At 56.9% G+C, this 17502-nt stretch overlaps 1 protein-coding gene across 1 annotated transcript; it reads left to right on the forward strand.

Moving 5' to 3' along the window:
• The first annotated feature begins 5563 nt into the window (after positions 1 to 5563).
• Positions 5564 to 15087, forward strand: PNPLA5 (patatin like phospholipase domain containing 5). Its single transcript, XM_032645420.1, is given in 11 exon segments — positions 5564 to 5569; positions 6736 to 6780; positions 6783 to 6803; positions 7095 to 7296; positions 8596 to 8652; positions 9730 to 9816; positions 9819 to 9885; positions 11828 to 11904; positions 11907 to 11952; positions 14205 to 14321; positions 14907 to 15087. Coding segments are annotated over 11 exon segments (906 nt in total).
• The last annotated feature ends 2415 nt before the right edge of the window (positions 15088 to 17502 follow it).

Raw genomic sequence — 17502 nt, forward strand, 5'->3', positions numbered from 1 at the left:
TCACCTACCTCAGCTAGAAATGGGGGGCCTGACCTAGACGTTTCCCAGACACCAGACACATGCCTGGAGCTGAATTCATCACCTGTCCCAAGTCTGCTCTGTCTCCCAGATCCCCATCTCAGCCCATGACACTGTTGTCCACCCAGTCACACAGAGCAGAAACCTGGGTGTCATCCAGATTGCTCCCCCCCCACCCCCAGTCTCTTCAGTCATGGGTCCTGCCTCTTCTCCCTCCTGAATGTCTTCCACTCTGGCCATCTTAATCCCAGCCCCACTACCATCATCGTCCCTGTTGCCTACTACACTAGTCCTAGCCTCCAGTTGCACCACTTTTATTCTCCTACCCAGAAGCCACGTCTGGGTGGGATCACACTTACATTAAGATCTGGATTTTGATGCCCAAACCTCTATCTGCTTGATTTAGAGGACAGTTCATGTCCCCAAATATTTATGAGATCCTCTGTGGGTACTTATACCCCTCAGAGTCAGTCTCCACAACAACCTTGTGGAGGGACAGGTGTGATCATGACACCTGTGCCGGCTGGTCTCCTTAGGTTAAGGGTATCAGCTGCTGTGGATGGCTGAGTGAGGGGTCCGCATTGCTGTTGCTTCCCAGCCTCCTCAGATATAATCTGAGACTGGACCCCAACTTGGGGGGCAGGGAGAGACCAAAGAAAGAGGTAGGCCACTCCAGATTGATACGTGGCAGGTTTAGTAAGCAAGGGTACTTACTTACGAGGCTTGCCTTGGGCAGCTGCAAGATAAGTAGGTTTCCACAGGCACCCACCAGAATCTTAAAGTTTATATAGAGGCCTCAACTGGGCTTAGTCACAAGCCCAGTCCAGATAGCTCAGCACCATCAACACATTTCTAATTCAAGGCCGATTCCTTGGAGCCCAAGGTAATCTACGGATTCATTTCAATGCAATCCCTATCAAAATACCAATGGCATTTTCACAGAACTGTATAAATATGTGCGTTTCACAGAACAAATAATTTTAAAATTTGTATGGGAACACAAAAGACACCAAATAGCCAAAACAATCTTGAGAAAGAAGAACAGAGCTGGAGGTATCATACTCCCTGACTTCAAACTATACTACAAAGCTTCTGTCATCCAAACAGTATGGTACTGGGACTTCCCTGGTGGTGCAGTGGTTAAGAATCCACCTGCCAGTGCAGGGTACACGGGTTTGAGCCCTGGTCCGGGAAGATCCCACATGCCGCGGAGCAGCTAAGCCCATGCACCACAGCTACTGAGCCTGCGCTCTAGACCCCGTGAGCCACAACTACTAAGCCCACGTGCCACAACTACTGAAGCCCGCACGCCTAGAGCCCATGCTCTGCAACAAGAGAAGCCATTGCAATGAGAAACCTGCACACCACAATGCAGAGTAGCCCCTGCTCGTCGTAACTAGAGAAAGCCCGCGGGCAGCAACAAAGACCCAACACAGCCAAAGATAAATAAATAAATAAACACTAAAAAAAAAAAAAAAAAAAAAAGACGTGACCGCTAGCTGACCTGCGAGCTGGACCCGGGCAATTGGAGGCTCCCACCCCCTCTCCTGTCCTTAGAATATGCCTTCTGCTTGCCCTCCCAGCTCCCAGAAGCTGCTCCAAGGATACAGCCTTTTACGTTTTCCTTTTCTTCATTGAGGTACAGTTTATTTACAATATTATATAAATGATAGGTGTACAATATAATGATTCACAATTTTTCAAGGTTATACTCCATTTAGAGTTATTATAAAATATTGGCTATATTCTCTGTGTTGTACAATATATCCTTGTAGCTTATTTATTTTATATATAGTAATTTGTACCTCTTAAGCCCCTACCCCTATCCTGCCTCCCCTGGTAAATCCCTCCATCTCTGCTCCCCAGTGCACCAGTGTTCTAGTTCCTTGTGGATCTTCCCAGAGAGGTTCGATCCTTAGAGTCTCATGTGTTTATATCCCCTATTATCCTCCTTTTTAAAAAAAATCACCCAAGGGGTGCAATCCTATGCACACCACAGTACCACGCTTCTTCCTCTAAGGCATGGCCCTTGCTGGTCCATGTACATCTGCTCCTCTTGCGACAGCCAGAGACTCTTTGATGCAGTGTCTGCGTCTGATGAGTTTGGTTCTTTCTTGTGCTTTGTTTTTATTGCGTCTTTTTAAATCTTTCCTTCTATGGTCTGAGTTGTTCTTTGCTGCGTACGTGTGTGACCCTTCTGATGACTTGGAAGGCCCATGGTCTGCTGGCAGTGATACAGGTAGGCATTATCAGCCCCAATCTGGTGAGGAAACAGGCTCAGAGAGGGGAAGTGACTTGCCTGTGGGGGCCCAGCCTGGGAGGTCTGAGTTGGGACACAGCTCAGGTGTGCCGCCCCGGGCTCCAATCGGCTCCGCATCTACAAGCCCTCTACCGAGACAGCAGCAGGACCCGGTGGCAGGGGCGGGGTGGGGGGCTGGGTTCAGCCAGGCTGAAGGGATCTGGAAGCACATGGGGGCGTTCTGTCTCGGAGGAGCTGGGTTCACACCTGCATGAGTGGGATGACAAGGCGCTCGGGGGAGGTTTGTGAGCCGCCTTGCCATGGGAGGCTACGGGTGATGGGGTGAGAGGTGATGAGGCCCCTGCCTGCTGGGTCCCAGGGAAGGAGGGAAGAGGTGAGATGATTGAGGAGACTGCAGCGAGACAGTGCGGGAGGCTCAGTGATGCTCCATTTCTGGCACTGGGAGAGGATGAGAGGGAGTGGACAGGTGGCGGACGGAGGTTGCTGTAGGTCATCGAAAATTCCAGGCTGGAGGTGCAGCTCCAAGAGGGACGGGGTGGGTGTGTCAGGAGCTGGGGGTGGGCTGGGCAAGGGCTGTCTCCTCCAGGGAGAGATGTGGGGAGAGGACTGCGTGCTGACCTGGGGCCAGGAGAAGGACATGCCTCTCTGTAGGGGTCTCACTTTGCCTGGTCCTGTGCTGGAAACAGGCGCTTGACCCCGGCTGGCCCATCCTGGAGTCTATTCAGCAGGGGCTTGTGGGCGCTCTTCTGCATGGGACCAGGCACCTGGCAGGGCACAGAGACACGGGCTCTCAGTCGCCCGCTCTAGGCACTTTCCCAGTGGTCTGTGCTGCCCACCAACGGGCTGTGCCCGCCCCACCCCTGCTGTCCCGCCGGCACACAAAGGTGGCCCTGCTTCAGCCGCACCTCTCCTTACAAGCAGGTTGCCATTGGCCTTGACGGCCGGTGAGACTGAAGGGCTCTGTCCCGGCCCTTCTTCCTCCTGCATCCCTGAGGCCTCCTAAGCCAAGCTCCCCGTGGTGCGTCCCACCACAGGGAGGGGGTGGTGGTGACGGTGACCTCACCATCTTTCATAAACAGGCACTGGCCAGTTGAAGGCAGCATTGCTATTCCCTTTCCACAGATGCAGAAACAAGCTCCCAGGGGGGCAGTGCACGCGCAGCCCTGCTGAGCCCGGCCTTCCACCCGGACCCGCCCGCATTCCGCTCAGGGTGAGGGAGGCTGGAGCCAGAGGGGAAGCCCAGGAAGCTGAGCCTGGCCATCAGCTGCCGCGGATACCTTCCTGGAGCCTTGGGCCTTGAGTCCCAGAGGGCAAACCTGTGCGAGTGAGGCCCGACTGTCATCTGTTCTGACACAGCCTGGGCCCCGCTGCTGACACCCATGCTCTCTGCCCAGACCCCTGTCCACTCTTGTCCTCCCCACTAAAGCCCCACTGGCCTCAGCAGCCTCATCTGGAATCACTGCCCTCCACGCCCTCTGGCCCATCCCAAGGGCCCCTCACTGAGTCCCGGACACACCTTACGCTTTCCCACCTCTGTGCCTTCGCTCTAGAAAGTCCCTCTTGAATCTCTGCCTCCCACCATGCTCCCTCCCTTCAAGGCCCTGCGCTAAGCCCTTCTCCAGGCAGCCTTCCCTGACTGGTTCCCTTTCGGGGGTGAACACAGTGAGGGAAGGGCAGGGTGCAGGGAAAAGGGTGCTGGGTCTGGGCCAGCCTAGGCTTCCCCAAGAGACCCCAAGACTGCAGCCACTCAGTGTTCACATTTCTGGGTTTTGCCTTCGAGATTCCATCTAAGACACCCTCCTGCTCTCTCAGGATGAAGCTCAGACACCCCGTCTGCTGCTGTATCTCATCAGCAGCCTCAATTTCACCTCCAGTACTTGCCCTTGTCCCCATTTCTTTCATCAAAAAAAAAAAAAAAAATCACATCGTGGATATATTTTACAAGTCCTCATAAGTCGCTTTTTTTTTTTCTTCCCAGCCACGCTATGTGGCTTGTGGGATCTTAGTTCCTGGACCAGGGATTGAACCCGGGACCTTAGCAGTGAGAGCTCAGAGTCTTAACCACTGGCCCACTAGGGAATTCCCCCATACAGTCTTTTTGGATGGAGGTGGGGCACAAGAGATAAAGGAAGGAAGGAAGTTTGGCTTTGGTGCTTAGATCTATCAAATGGGTGTTACTGTCCACTCAGAGCCCCAGCTCTCGTCTCAGGGGAGTTCCCCGGGCCAGGAGTTCCCTTTGTTCCATCTTGGGTGGGGGGCAGGGTCAGGTAGCTGCTCCTGGCCCCTCCTCAAGGCTGGGGCTGGGGTATGGAAGTGTGGTCAGCGCCCCAGCTATGTGACGAGAAGCAGTGGCACCTGGCACCCTAAGAGTGGGCTTGGTTGGGGGTGGGAGTGCAGGCTGAAGCTCTGGGTCACCGCACTCAGAAGTCCTCCCCGTCCCAGGGCTGTCATGTGGGGACCTGCCCTGCTCACCGGACAGTCCCGGGCCCCCTGAGGCTGACCTGTTAGCAGGGTCACCCCAGGGCTGGTTTCCCCCCTTTTGGGGGCCGAGTCTAGGTGATGCTGTGAAGAGTTGGTCCCCTCTTCCCTTGCAGGATTAGGGCAGCATTTTGGGGGCAGCCCAGGCCTGGAGGCCCAGCCCCCTGGCCCAGCTTGGCCCTAACTGGCTGTGTTACTTGGGCAAGCCCCCTGGCATCTCTGGGCTCCAGTCCCTTCATCTGTGAAAAGGTATAATAATCCTGCCTCATAGGATTGGGGGCTGCATGGGAAAAGACTTTGCTCAGTGCCTGGCCCTGGAAAGGCACCCGAGGGGGGACCTTCCACCCTTGGTCTCCTGAGGACAAATAAGGAGGTTGGACCCTGTGTCCTGAAGGAGGCCTGGGGAGCCATCCCAGCCCCTGCCCGCTTCTCCATGGGCCTCTGCTGGTCTCTGTCTGTCCCTCCGGCCTGCACACACCGAGCAGTGGGGGCCTTTGGACAGCGCTGCCGGCCCCTCAAGTCCCATTTGTCCGGAATAGCTCGGACTCCAATGTCTTACAGGCAAAGCCTCAGAGCTGGTCTTCTGAAGTCTTTTTATAAATACTCTGTGCAAATCATTCTCCTGGACTTCTTAAAGTGGGACTTGGGTGGACTCTCTGGTCCCTATGCCTGCCCCCCGGGCCCACGGCCCTGTTGCCTCTGGACTTAGTCAGGACCTGCTGTGCCCAGGCTCCATGCTGGGCATTGGGCACATGGAAGGGAACTGGTGGAGGCCCCAGACCTGGGTCCACACCATGCAAGCCTGTGATGGAGGTAAACAGATCGCTTTGGACACACAGGGACACGCATCTTCCAGTATTTGTTGTGACCAATACACTGCTCACCTTTACCCAAGTGTTGCTGAATTCACAGCAGCTCTTGGTCGTTCGGTATTTTCTCCATCAGTGGATGCTAAAACGACAATTGCCAGGCGACTCCCCAGGTGTGTGTGTGAAGTGAGACCCTCATTCTTGAAAAGGTTGAGGTCTATGATGTAGCTCAATTTCCCCGACTTACAGGTGGGGAGACTGAGGCCCAGAGAGAGGCAGTGACTTGTCCCAAGCCTCAATGGCAGAGCCCACTCCAGAACCCAAGTAGGCTGGCAACCACTTGTCAAATCTGGGTCTTGGGTCCTGGGTGAAATGCTCCTGGAAGATCCTGGCCCATCCCCAGGACGTGCACATGGGCACAAAGTACTGGCATCTAGAGGATACAGACCAGGGATGGTTGCTAAACATCCTGCAATGCACAGGACAGTGGCCCTTCCCCCAACAGAGAATTCTCCAGCCCCAAACGTCACTAGTCACTAGCGTCAGGGTCTCTGTTAAGCATCTTTTTCACTGCAGGACTTGTCAGAGCCTCTACTGGGAAGAGTAGACAATGTTTTCCAAGTGGGGAGAGAATCAGGATTTCTTGTTTGAGGTACCCGTGGTAGGACCAGTGTCCAGGGAACGCACTTTGGGAGACATAACTAGATTCTCGGTGGGGAATTCCTGGATGTTGGTTGAAGGAGAAATGGTACTTGATGCCTGTCTGTCCTTGGGGGAAAGGTTTCTGCAGCAGTCCTGAGTCAGCAAGGGTCCTGTCAGTAGGAAGAGGAGGGCGGGTGTCAAGATGAACCTGTGTTCAAATCCCCCCCCCTTTTTTTTTTTTTGCTGTGCCTCACGGCTTCCGAGATCTTCCTTCCCCCACCAGGGATCGAACCTGTGCCCCCAGCAGTGGACGTGTGGAGCTCTAACCACTGGACAGCCAGGAAAGTCCCTCAGATCCCTTCTTAACTTTGAGAACTCGGCTGGGATGTGGCGACGCCTCCCTGGCCCTCAGCCCCCCTCCCTGGACACAGCACTCCTGACACCCACCGGCGCAGGCTGCTCTCGGGTTAGACACCACGCCCAGGGCAGGTTCTGAACAATTGTGTTGCCACTGACTTTTTTCCCCAGGCCTTGGTCTGCACCTTATCCTTCCCTTTCTACTGTGGGATGATTTCCCCCCCGAGTTCAGAGGGGAGGTAAGTGCGCTTCGGGGGCTCGATGACCGGGCCCTGCCTTGTGCTCTGGGCCGCCCGGGTCCCTACTGCTGAGAGGTGTGTGGGTGGAGAAAACAGTGCTCCTGGAAGGCTTACTGTGTGCCAGGGCCCCTCCCCCCACTGCTCCCGGGGTGCTCAGAGCATCCTGGACTGGGGTCCACCCAGTGGTTTGGGGCAGCTAGAGGTGACTGGCTGCAGCCTGTTTCCTGGGGTGGCTTCGGGGCTGTGTGGGCGGAGGGCACCCTGAGAGCAGCACGGCCTCCTGAACTGCAGCGCTACATCGACGGCGCTCTGAGCAACGACTTGCCCTTTGTGGACTCCCCCTCCACCATCACCGTGTCTCCCTTCCACGGGACAGTGGACATCTGCCCCCAGAGCAGCTTGGCCAGCATGCATGAGCTGAACGCCTTCAATGCCACCTTCCAGATCTGCACCAAGAACTTCTTCCTGGGGGTCACCTCCAGCCCCGAGGTAGGTCGGGACCCCGTGAACGGCCTTGAAGGTGTTAGAGGTTTGGCTGTGATCTAGTGCCCCCTTGAGTCAGACTCTGTGCCCCTGAGCCCAGAGAGAGGGCTCACAGCCTCAGGGCAGTCAGGACATGTCCTGAGTCTCACAGCCAAGCCCTTGAACTCAGCCTGGGCTCCAGTTGTATCCTTACTCGTCCCCCACTTCAAGGCAGTGCACCAAGGCCAGCTCTGCTGAACTTCGGTTTAAGCCAGGCCTCTGCCGATGCTCTTCTGGGTCAGGCTCTGTGACAAGGTACTGTTGTCACCTCAGTCTCTTGGGGGAGGATACCAAGGCTCAGAGAGGTTAAGCAACTTCTTCAAAGTCACACAGCCTGGAAGCAGCAGAGCCAGGCTTCAAATCCTCAGCTAGCCCAGACCCACGTTCTTAAATGCTGCCCTAGACAGTGGCCACATTGACCCTCTGTATGGTGGCAAGGCACAAGCACAGAAAACGATGGACAGTAGACCCACATTTCCTGCTTTTTGCCCCTTGGTACTTCTGGAAGTATTTCTTGCCAACAGTTTACCGTCATCACACGTTCCTCCACCCCAATCACATCCTGGCCCTCCCCTATTCCTTCACACCTCTTATGGTCCTGCAGTATTTTGTAATTTATGAAACAAGGTCCTGTTCATTTAAGCTGATCCTCCCTACGCCCGTGGGGTGGACAGAAAATCTCAGGCCTATTTTATAGACAAGGAAGGCAAGGCTCTCAGAAAGACAGTGTGGACGTCTGGAGGTCACACAGAAAGGGAAGGCAGAGCTCCTTCCTGGACCTGCGGGTACTTTTCCCCCACGAGTGGGGCTCTGTCTGAGACACACAGGGCTGGGCCCCGGCACCCCTCTGCCGTCTCAGGCTGGTCCTGGCAGTTCTGGCAGTGAGCATCAAAGGGCAAAGGGAATCACCATGTACTGATCTTCAGGGAACCAGGAATCTCTGGCTAGGCCTATTTCTCAGGGGATGGAACTGAGGCCAGAGAGTAGCGTCTGGAGCAGCCAGGGAGTCTCAGAGCCAGAAAGTGAACGAGGCTGCGGGGAAGAAGGCCACTCAAGCAGATCTGCTCCACCTGAGGTCCTGGGACCCTCTCTGCCCAGTGCTGGGCAGGGACCCTCAGGGTCCTTGAGCCCTGCTGAGGGGTCTCTTGGGAAGCATAGGCTGCCCTGGGATCACTTGCAGTTGAAGATGAGTCTCTGGCCTGTGACCACCAACTCGAGGGGCAGGTCCAGGCCTTCCCCATCCCACCCTGACCTGTGTGTTGGCAGGGAGTGGCCGACAACTGCAGACAAGGCTACCTGGACGCCCTGAGGTTCCTGGAGAGACGCGGTAGGTGGCAGCCTCCACAGTAGCTGGGGATCGCCCCCCACATGAGTGCCAGGTGAATCCCGTGTTTCAGCTGTTTGAGTTTTTAGCGACCTCGGCTCACTCATTCTCTTCCTCAGCGTCTGCTCTATGTTTGGCCTGAGCTGGGGACACAGAGAGGAATCACACATGTGTCCTACTCTCAAGCTGCCCACCACCTGGTGCGAGGGAGACAGATCCAGAGAGAGCATTTCCCCAGGGTGATGGAGGGATGCTCAGGGCCATGGGAGCCCAGCGGGGGCACCTAACCCAGCCCAATGGGTTAGGTGGGCAAGGAGGGCTTCCTGGAGGTGGTGACATATAAGCTGGGTTTTAACTAGTGATGAAGACTATAGAGAGATTGAGGATGGAAAGGAAGAGGGCACTCTAGGCAGAGGGAAGAAGGGCAAGGGCAAAGGAACAGAGCTTGGTACCTTGAGGGCACATACCTCAGTGGGGCTGCAGGAGAGCGCGCGCGTGTGTGTGTGAGTGACAGAGCACTGGGTGGGCCAGAGAGGTTTTCTTAGCTGGAGAGCTTGGATGTCATCCCACAGGGCAATGCTCTTCAAAGTGGAAGAACTGAGATTTGAACTCAGGCCGTCTGGCTCCAGAACCCTTGCCCTGACCCCTACTCTACAGCCCCAAACACACAGCAGCTGGAAGCATTTACTGAGCACATAATATGTGCCCAGACCTGGGCTTGAGCTTTACATATTTATCACATCTAATTCTCGGAACAGCCGTATGCAGCAGGTCTTAATTTCCCCCTTTCCCAGGGAGGGAAACCAAGCATGGAGCTGTTAGGTCACAGAGCTAGAGCAGGTGGTGACCACAGGATCTGAACCTTGGGCTGAGTCTTCAGGGCCTGGGGTCTGTTAACCACTAGCAGGTGCGTAGGAATCGGGGGCAGGGCAGGGCCGGGGAGCACAGGACGAAGTCATTCAGGACAAGCCACGGGTCCATCCCTCCTGTGGCAACCGGGTCCCCAGAGCTGGGGAGGCCACTGTCACCGGGAGGCTCCAGATGTGCTGACCTGTTGTATCCCTCCTCTCCCCGATCCAGGACTCACCAAGGAGCCAGTGCTGTGGACGTTGGTATCTAAGGAGCCCCCAGCCCCAACTGATGGGACCCGGGATGCTGCCTGTGACAGAGGCCAGTGCCCAATGTGCTGGTCAGGGATGTGCTCGACTTTGAGCAGCTCTCCCCAGAGCTGGAGGCTGCTACTGCCCCTCCCGTCCTATACTCGCTCACCTACCAGGTGCCCTGCACGCAGGGGCCCAGGGCCAGGGACCCTGCCCTGAAGGTGCTCGTGGTCTGAAAGAGGACAGGACTCATTTATCGACAATCTAAGTGCTAGGCGTGGTGCTGGGGCTCCTTTCATGTTGCCCCCTTCACTCCTCACCACAACTGGGGGCCCGTTTTCCTTAGCCCATTTCACTGATGAGGAAACTGAAGCTCAGAGAGGGGAAGGGGCTCACCAAGGTCTCAGAGCCTGCAGTTGGGGGATTCGAGCACATGCCTGTGTCTGAGAAAGCCAGGTCTTTGCCCACTGCCCAGGGAAGGACAAGAGGTGCTGAGGGACAGAGGAGAGGCACACACAGAAGGTTCTGGACTCTCCAGATGGAGATGGACTCATTTCACCCCCCCCCAATAATTCTCTGAGGATGGTACTGAATTGTCCCCATTGGACAGTTGAGGAAACCATAGCACAGAGAGCTTAAGTGACTTGCCCAAGGCCACACAGCTAACAAACCATTTAGTCAGCTCTCTTGCTCCGTGACCTAAAGGTCACAATTGCCTCAACAGGAAAGGATAGGCACATGTAATGGTGGTGGGAGTGGGAGTTTGAGTGGCATCTAAGTGAGACTTGAAAGGAGGAGTTGGCCAAGCAAAAGAGGGGGAAGGTGAGCATCCAGGTAGCAGGCACAGCAGGTGCAAATGTCCTGGGTTTGGTGGGGGAGAGTTGGAGGCCCCTGTGGCTGAGGGAGGGGTGGGGTAGCAGAGATGAGCCTGGGGAGGCTGGGAGGGTGGGGCAGGCGGCCTTGAAAGCTGCAGGAGGAGAGAGATGGAGAGCCCCCGGGGTGGGGGGCGACTCCTCCTTTGCAGAGTTCGCTACTGCTCTGAACTCTGGGTCTAGTGTTTGCTGTACTTAGCCAGGAGGGGACAGGCTGACACGGTGGGAGGCTGGGTGGAGAGATGATGGTGGTCGAGGCCAGAGCAGGAACAAGGGGGTGGGCAAGGGGATAAGGAGGGCATCTCTTTCTGCGCAGGACACCACACAGGGCACGCAGAAGGGGGCCTGGATCTGCGCTGAGCCCCTGAGGCCCAAGCTTGGGGCTCTGAGACTCTGGCAGTGCCTCTGCAGCCACATGGGGGCACCAGAAAGCCTCTCAGGAACTGAGACCGACCCCGCAGGCCCCGCCCTTACACACATCCCTTGATCCTCCCCTTCCCCAGGGAGCTAGGTCCTGCCCGTGTTCCCATTTTTCAGAGGAGGTGACCTAGGCTCAGGAACAGGAAGGGACTCGTCCTAGGCCACAGGGCAGGTAACGGGGTGCCGGGTCCTGGGACTGTTGTTCGTGAACCCTGAGTCGAGGCTGGTGGTGTGTGCGTGGCCGAGCCGTGGTCTGGAGGCCGGGATTCGGGCTCCGGCTCTGCCCCGGCCAGGATGCCGGGCCCTTCCACTCTGGTCCGTTAAGGGGCTGGGGGCTCGGGAAGTGGTCACGTGGTCACAGCTGCTGTTATTAATACCGCTGATGTGTTGCTGTTAGCCAGGGAAGTACGGGAGGACACTTGTCCCACCCTGGGGGCCACAGCAGACTTTCCAGAGGGGCGGGAGAGATGGAAGCAGCGTGGGGAGCCTGACAGGCCTCGGGTCCATCCTGGCCCTGCCACTCCCCGGCAATGGGCTTGGGCGAGTCCCTTCTCCACTCTGAGTTTCAGTCTGCTCATCTGTGAAAGGGGCGCACACTGTCATTTCAAGAATAACAAGGAGCCTGGTGGGGGTTCCATAAATGCAGCTGCTTCCTCTGCAGACCGGCTGAGGGTGGGGTGTCCTTCATGGCCTGTGCGAGGTAGAGAGGGGCTCGGGCTATCTTCCTTAAGGGTGACCTTGAGGGGGTGGCTGGGGGGAGGGCTGGGCCACCACGGCCTCTCCTGTAGCGCTGAAGAAAGCCTGTCTGAGGGACTCCCGCACCTGGGCTTCCTTCTGCCAGGCGGGCCCTGGGTGGACGCTAACGTACCTTGCACACGGCCCTTTGAGTATGTCTACTTCCGGAGCAGAAGGTGAGGCCCAGCCAGGGGTCCTGGGAAGGGCCTGGCTCGTTGAGACCAGTGCCCATGGCAGGAAGGGCGGCCAGAACACTGCGGAGGCAGAGCCCGGCTGGTGTCCCGACGCTGCCTGCTGTTGGCTGCATGACCCCGAGGAGTCTGGTGGTCTCCTCTGCAGGACCGGACTGATGGGAAGGCGGGGTAGCAGCTGTGACCCATCAATCCATTGGAAACAGGGCCGCCCGGTCAGTGCCTGGCCCCTCCTGCCTCGCGGATCTTTGGCCCACTGTTGCACCTGTCAGAGCCTCAGAGAAAATGTGATGTTTCTGAGGATAACTCTAGGGGCTGGTCTGCCTCAGATTAACTGTGTGGCCCAGGCCAGGTATCTTGACCTCTCTGGGCCTCAGATTCCTTTTCTACAAAACGAGGCCTTTGCAGGGCAGATTGGCTGTAGTCAGGCCCTCACTAACGGTTCTAACTCTGCTGGTTAATGGGTCACTCTGCATTGTTTGTTCATTCATTCCATCAATAGCTATTGAGGGTTTACCAAGGGCCGAGTCTGGGCTGGGGGCTGGGAGGCAGCACTGACTCACACCCAGTCCCTGGCCTTGTGGAGCTCACAGCCTACCGATCATCACACATTCACCTGTGCACTCCAGCTGTGCCTAGGGATACCTAGAGAGGTCTACCCTGGCTGTGGATTCCTAGGAGAGGTCTACACTGGCTGTGAACTGGGACAGTTCACAAGAGAGACTATCTGGCCAGGAAAGGTTACCTAGGGGAGATATCTTCTGAGCTATCATCTGAAGGATGAGTAAGAGTCCTCTAGGCAAAGAAGGAAGGGAAAAGTGTTCCAGATGGATGAAAGAGCGTGTGCAAAGGTCCTGGGGCAGAAGGCAGAAGGGAGTAAGTCTCATCTGAGGAACAGAAAGGGGGGCTGCTGTGGCTGGGGCCAAAATGTGGAGTGTGTACAAGGTGGGGCTGAGGAGGCTGGCAAGGGCTGGACAGGCAGGAGTCTGTAGCCAGGTGAGGGGTGTGGTCTTTATCCTGATGGTTGCATGAAGGCAGTGAAGGGTTTGGGCAGGAAAGTGTCATGGAGAGATCTGTATTTGTAAAACTTCTCTATTTCCTACAAGAAGGTCTATGACAGTGAGCCACAAGTCTCTGTCCTGCTCCATGCTGAGTTAATGACTAGGTCATCCCTGCTGTCTAAATTGCTGGTGACCCAAACCTGGGAAACAGCTTTCTGCTGACATGAATTTTTCTTATGCTGAGAGCTTCTAGACTGAAACCACAGGTTGAAATCAAAAAGGATAAATGCAAGTGCTAGCCTTTGCAGTTAAAAAAAAATCCATTTATGAGCATTGATGGGGAGGCCCGCCCAGACCGCAGGGAAATTCATATTTGGTATTTTCTGTAACCTACAATCTCAATGTGTAGGCTGCAATAAGAGAGGCAGAAGGTCCAGAACAAATGAGGGGACAGTCCACTGTGACACTACACCCTGTGGACTGGCTGTCTGCCCAGTTTGAGGCCCTGGTTTAGAGGCCCCTTGAAGGGCAGTACATCGGGAGGGGAGGCCCTGCGGTGTCCAGTAAGTCTGAGACGGTGCCTGGCCGGGTATCCCCTCAGCCACGGCTGGATGATGCTGCCCTCTGCTGGTCATGAGTGGCCACGGCAGCCATGGGAGGGCACTGAGCAAGAGAGGACCAAGGTCAGATGTGTGTCTAGGAAGTTGCTGGCTGCCGAGAGGGTAGTGGATGAAGGGGCGTGGAGGATGGAGGGCAGGGGCTGGTCTGGGGAGGAGAGAGAGGAAGGGACAGAAACACAGAGGAGGTGAGGTAACGATCCTCACTTGGCTGTGAGAAACTGAGGCCCAGAGAGGTTCCCTGACCCAACCAGGTCACACAGCTGATGAACAGGGGAGCGGGCTGCATCCCAAGCCAGCCTGACCCCAAAGCCCCGCCCTTTCCACCCCTGGGCTTCCCACTTGTGCCCTGTGGAGTTGATGACCCAAAGGGCCCAGTGGCCTCCACCAAGTTCAGAATCCATGGGGGATCAGTCCCCGCCCCCTCAGGCCTCTGCAGGTGCCTGTGTGTCCAACCTGCTCTGCGGTGGAGCCAACACTCCCTTTCCTTTCCTTTAGCCCTGGCGCCTCGTTGCAGGGCCCCCCGGCTCTGCTCTGGACCCGTGGGGAGGGTAGGCTTGGTGGGGCTGCTCGCTTGGGCTTGGCCGGATGACGAAGCTGTGGCCGCCTCTCCCTCCAGGGTGGTGGCGTGGCTGCCCGACATGCCGGCCGACCTGCGGTGGATGCGGGGCTTGCTGAGGAACTTGGTCCTCAAAGTCTATTCCAGGACGAAGGACCAGCTCCTCGGGCCGGCTAGGTGAGACGGGCAGACCGGGGCAGAACAGGAGTGGCTGAGCTGGGAAGGGAAGGCGCCAGCTGTTTCCCCGGACCCTGGACAGGCAGTCACACCATCCGTTTCCCTGTCCATCCATCCGCGCAGCCCCCAGCACACGTGTTTGGTCCCTGCTGTGGGCCAGACCTGTGATGGGCTAGATGCAGCAGCTGACCCGTCGCATCGGTCAGTCTGGGGGGAGTCACTCTGCCTGCTTCACAGAGACGGCCTGAGCTCACGGAGGACGAGTGGATCTCCCTGCTCTGCCAGGTCCCCACCGGTCCTTCTGCCATCCTTCCAGACATCTCCACGGGCCCTGTGTGGGGTCTGGGTTGGGGCTGCCCGCCTCTCCCCGACCTGCCCTCCCTTCTGGCTGGAGACCCCGGCAGTCCTCCCACACCCAGTGGAAATCAGTGCAGCGCTCCCAGGGAGTGGCACCCGGGAACCTTTCTGCAATCCCCGCTCAGCCAGAAAAAGGGCTTATTGCAAGATCTGGGAGAAGAGAGATCCAGGCTTCACCCAAGCCCAAGCTCTGAAAACCACATTCGCCGACTTCCTCTTCCTCTGCAGCTGCTGGTCACCAGCCCCCTCCAGCCTGAGGCTGCTCCCCCCGAGGACCTGGCCAAGGAGCCCAGACCCGCCCGTCAGGCCTGAGGAGACCAAGTTGGACCAGCCGAGTGACTGGCCTCTCCTGAATTCCATCGTGGCCCCGGTCCTGTGCCTACATCTGCCCCGAGTCCGTGAGTCCTGACCCATCTCCTGAGCTCAGAGCCCGGCCCGTAGCCCCGGATGGGCACTGGAATTGTCAGCCACGTGGAGGACCGAGAGGACAGAGACTCTTGTCCCAGGCCTTGTGGGCAGGTGGCCTCCAAGGGCTGGAAGAGGGCCCCCGAGTCCTTCTGTAGCCCCCGCTCCAGGGGCCCCAGGTACTTCTTTTCTGGGCAAGGTGAAGCCTCAGTCCACCCCGGGTCGCCATGTGCCCAGGTCACCCTGCGTCTGTGTCATCAGTGGGAGAAAGGAAGGCGGGAAGTGAGACACACATCTTGCTTCTGGAATTTCCATATGGGGGCGCTGGGGGCAGAATCTCCTGAGAAGAGGGCTTTGGGTGCCGCTGTAGAGCTGCTTGCAGGGCACTTCACAGAAGATGGAAAAATGCTACATGCTCATATCAGATTGGGGAGCAAGTTGCAGTGATGGGGTGGGGTGTGCCTCCCCTCACATCCTTTCTCTGTCCTGCACCAGCCCTCGGGGGTGACCCATGGTCTACGTCACTCTAGAAACCTTGACCTCTGACTTCCTCTGGGTCCATCGGCAGGGAAACCCTGACTGGAGACGAGAGGGCGGGAGGAGAGAGAGGGGTTAAAATCTTCTCAGAATCCCAGCTGCATGTGCTTCTGCTAGGGTTCCAAAGGCCCCGGGATGCCACCACACAGCGCTCCCCGCCCCTTGTTCCTCAGGGAGGGCTAGGGGGCAGCAGTGCCTCCAGCCCCGCCCCGCCCCCTCCCCCTCTCGGGCACAGAGGATGCTGGGGCACCACACGCCTCGGGCCTCTCCTAGGAGTGGCTGCTGTTCCTGTCCTCAGAGCAGAGCCCACGCTGCGCCCCTGGCCAGGCTCTGTAGAGACGTTCAGCCCGAGGAGGGGTGGGGAGGGCGGAGAAAGGCAGGCGGGTGTGAGAGAAAAAGGAGCAAAGGGGTAAATATGTGAGCAAGACATATTTATCCATGCACTTGACTTCCACTTAATGAGTTATAGGCTCTGGGGACACAGCTGTAAACAAAACTTACATTCTGGTTTGGGTGCAGGAGCAGATGCTAAACAGCAAATGGGAAAATGGGAAAATAAGATCGTCCCGAGGAGTGGCAGTGCTGTGAGGAGACAGGAGGCTGAGAATGACGGTGGGGAGGTTTTCAGGAGGAGCAACATGGGACCAGGTGGTCTGGGAAGGCTTCTTGGAGGAGGTGGTATTTGAGGTGAGACCTGAGATGAGAAGTGAGAGCTGGGGAAAAGCTTTACGAGCAGAGGGAACAGTGAGGGCCAAGGCCCTGGGTTGAGAATGAAGTTGGTCTGTTCAAGAAACCGAGCAGCCAGTGTGGCTGGACCATGAGAGTGATGGGGTGCACTGTGGGTGGGGCATGGAGGGCACCATCGCCGTGATAAGGGGTTTGGATTGGGCAGTCATTGGAGGGTCGAGAGCAGAGAAACAAGAAGGTGAGTGAAGAGTGAGTGGTATCCAGGAGGGCCTGGGGGCGGGGCTGGAGGTGAGAGGGAGAGAGGAGAGGGACGGAGAGTGAGGACCTGCAGGAGGGTCTCCAGCTCCCAACCCGTCTCCACGAGCCGAGGGGCCTGAGCTGGCCTTTTCCCCCTCCTGCTGTCAGCTGCATGGGGGCAGGCACAGATACGAACCCCTGCAGCAGGAAGGGGGCTGTCCTCCCTTGAGTCAGGTAATCTCCGGGCCCTGGTGGTGCTCTCTGACCAGGGCTGGTGTGCTTTGTCCCCACTCCCACGTTCTGGGCTTGGGATTTCCTCTGCCAATGGAGAGGGAGGCCTGGCCACGTGGGTCTCCAGATTAAGGATTTAGAGACTCAGGAGGCCTCTGAGTATATCCTTGCTCCCTTGTCCTTTGTCCCCATCAAGGACACAGGCCTCTATTCCCATGGGCATCAGGCCTCCCCTCATTACCCCCTCTCTCGTCAGTTCTTTGGGGCTTGCCCTGGGGCCACCTTTGTCCCCATTGCTTTGTTTTGTGTCTTAGATGGGGAGAGAGAATCCCACCTTCCTCTCCATCATCCTCCTTCACTCGGCTGCATGTTGTTAAATGTTCCTGGCTTACTTGGCTGAATATCTCAGTTGCTTATAATACTCTGAGAACTTCTCTTTGGTCTTTATTATTTGTGGCTCATGTGTCAAGGTCATCTATTCTCAGCTTGAAAACTGCAGAGACTTTTCACAAGCATCGCTCATGGTACTTCACAGTTCATACGTACTTTCCTGCTTTCTCTTTTATTTCGCTCTTAGACGTTGTCTCATGTGGCTTTTGCCCATTGATCCCAGCTCTGCACTCTTGAGCCCGTGGACCCTGCCTGCACCCTCTGCCTGGGGGCAGCCTGGCAGGGATGGAAAGGTGGTGACCTGGTCCCTCTGAGGCTGTTCTTCCCCATGGAGAAC

This window comes from Phocoena sinus, chromosome 10 (assembly GCF_008692025.1).
Source record: "Phocoena sinus isolate mPhoSin1 chromosome 10, mPhoSin1.pri, whole genome shotgun sequence".
NCBI classification, from domain to species: Eukaryota; Metazoa; Chordata; class Mammalia; order Artiodactyla; family Phocoenidae; genus Phocoena; species Phocoena sinus.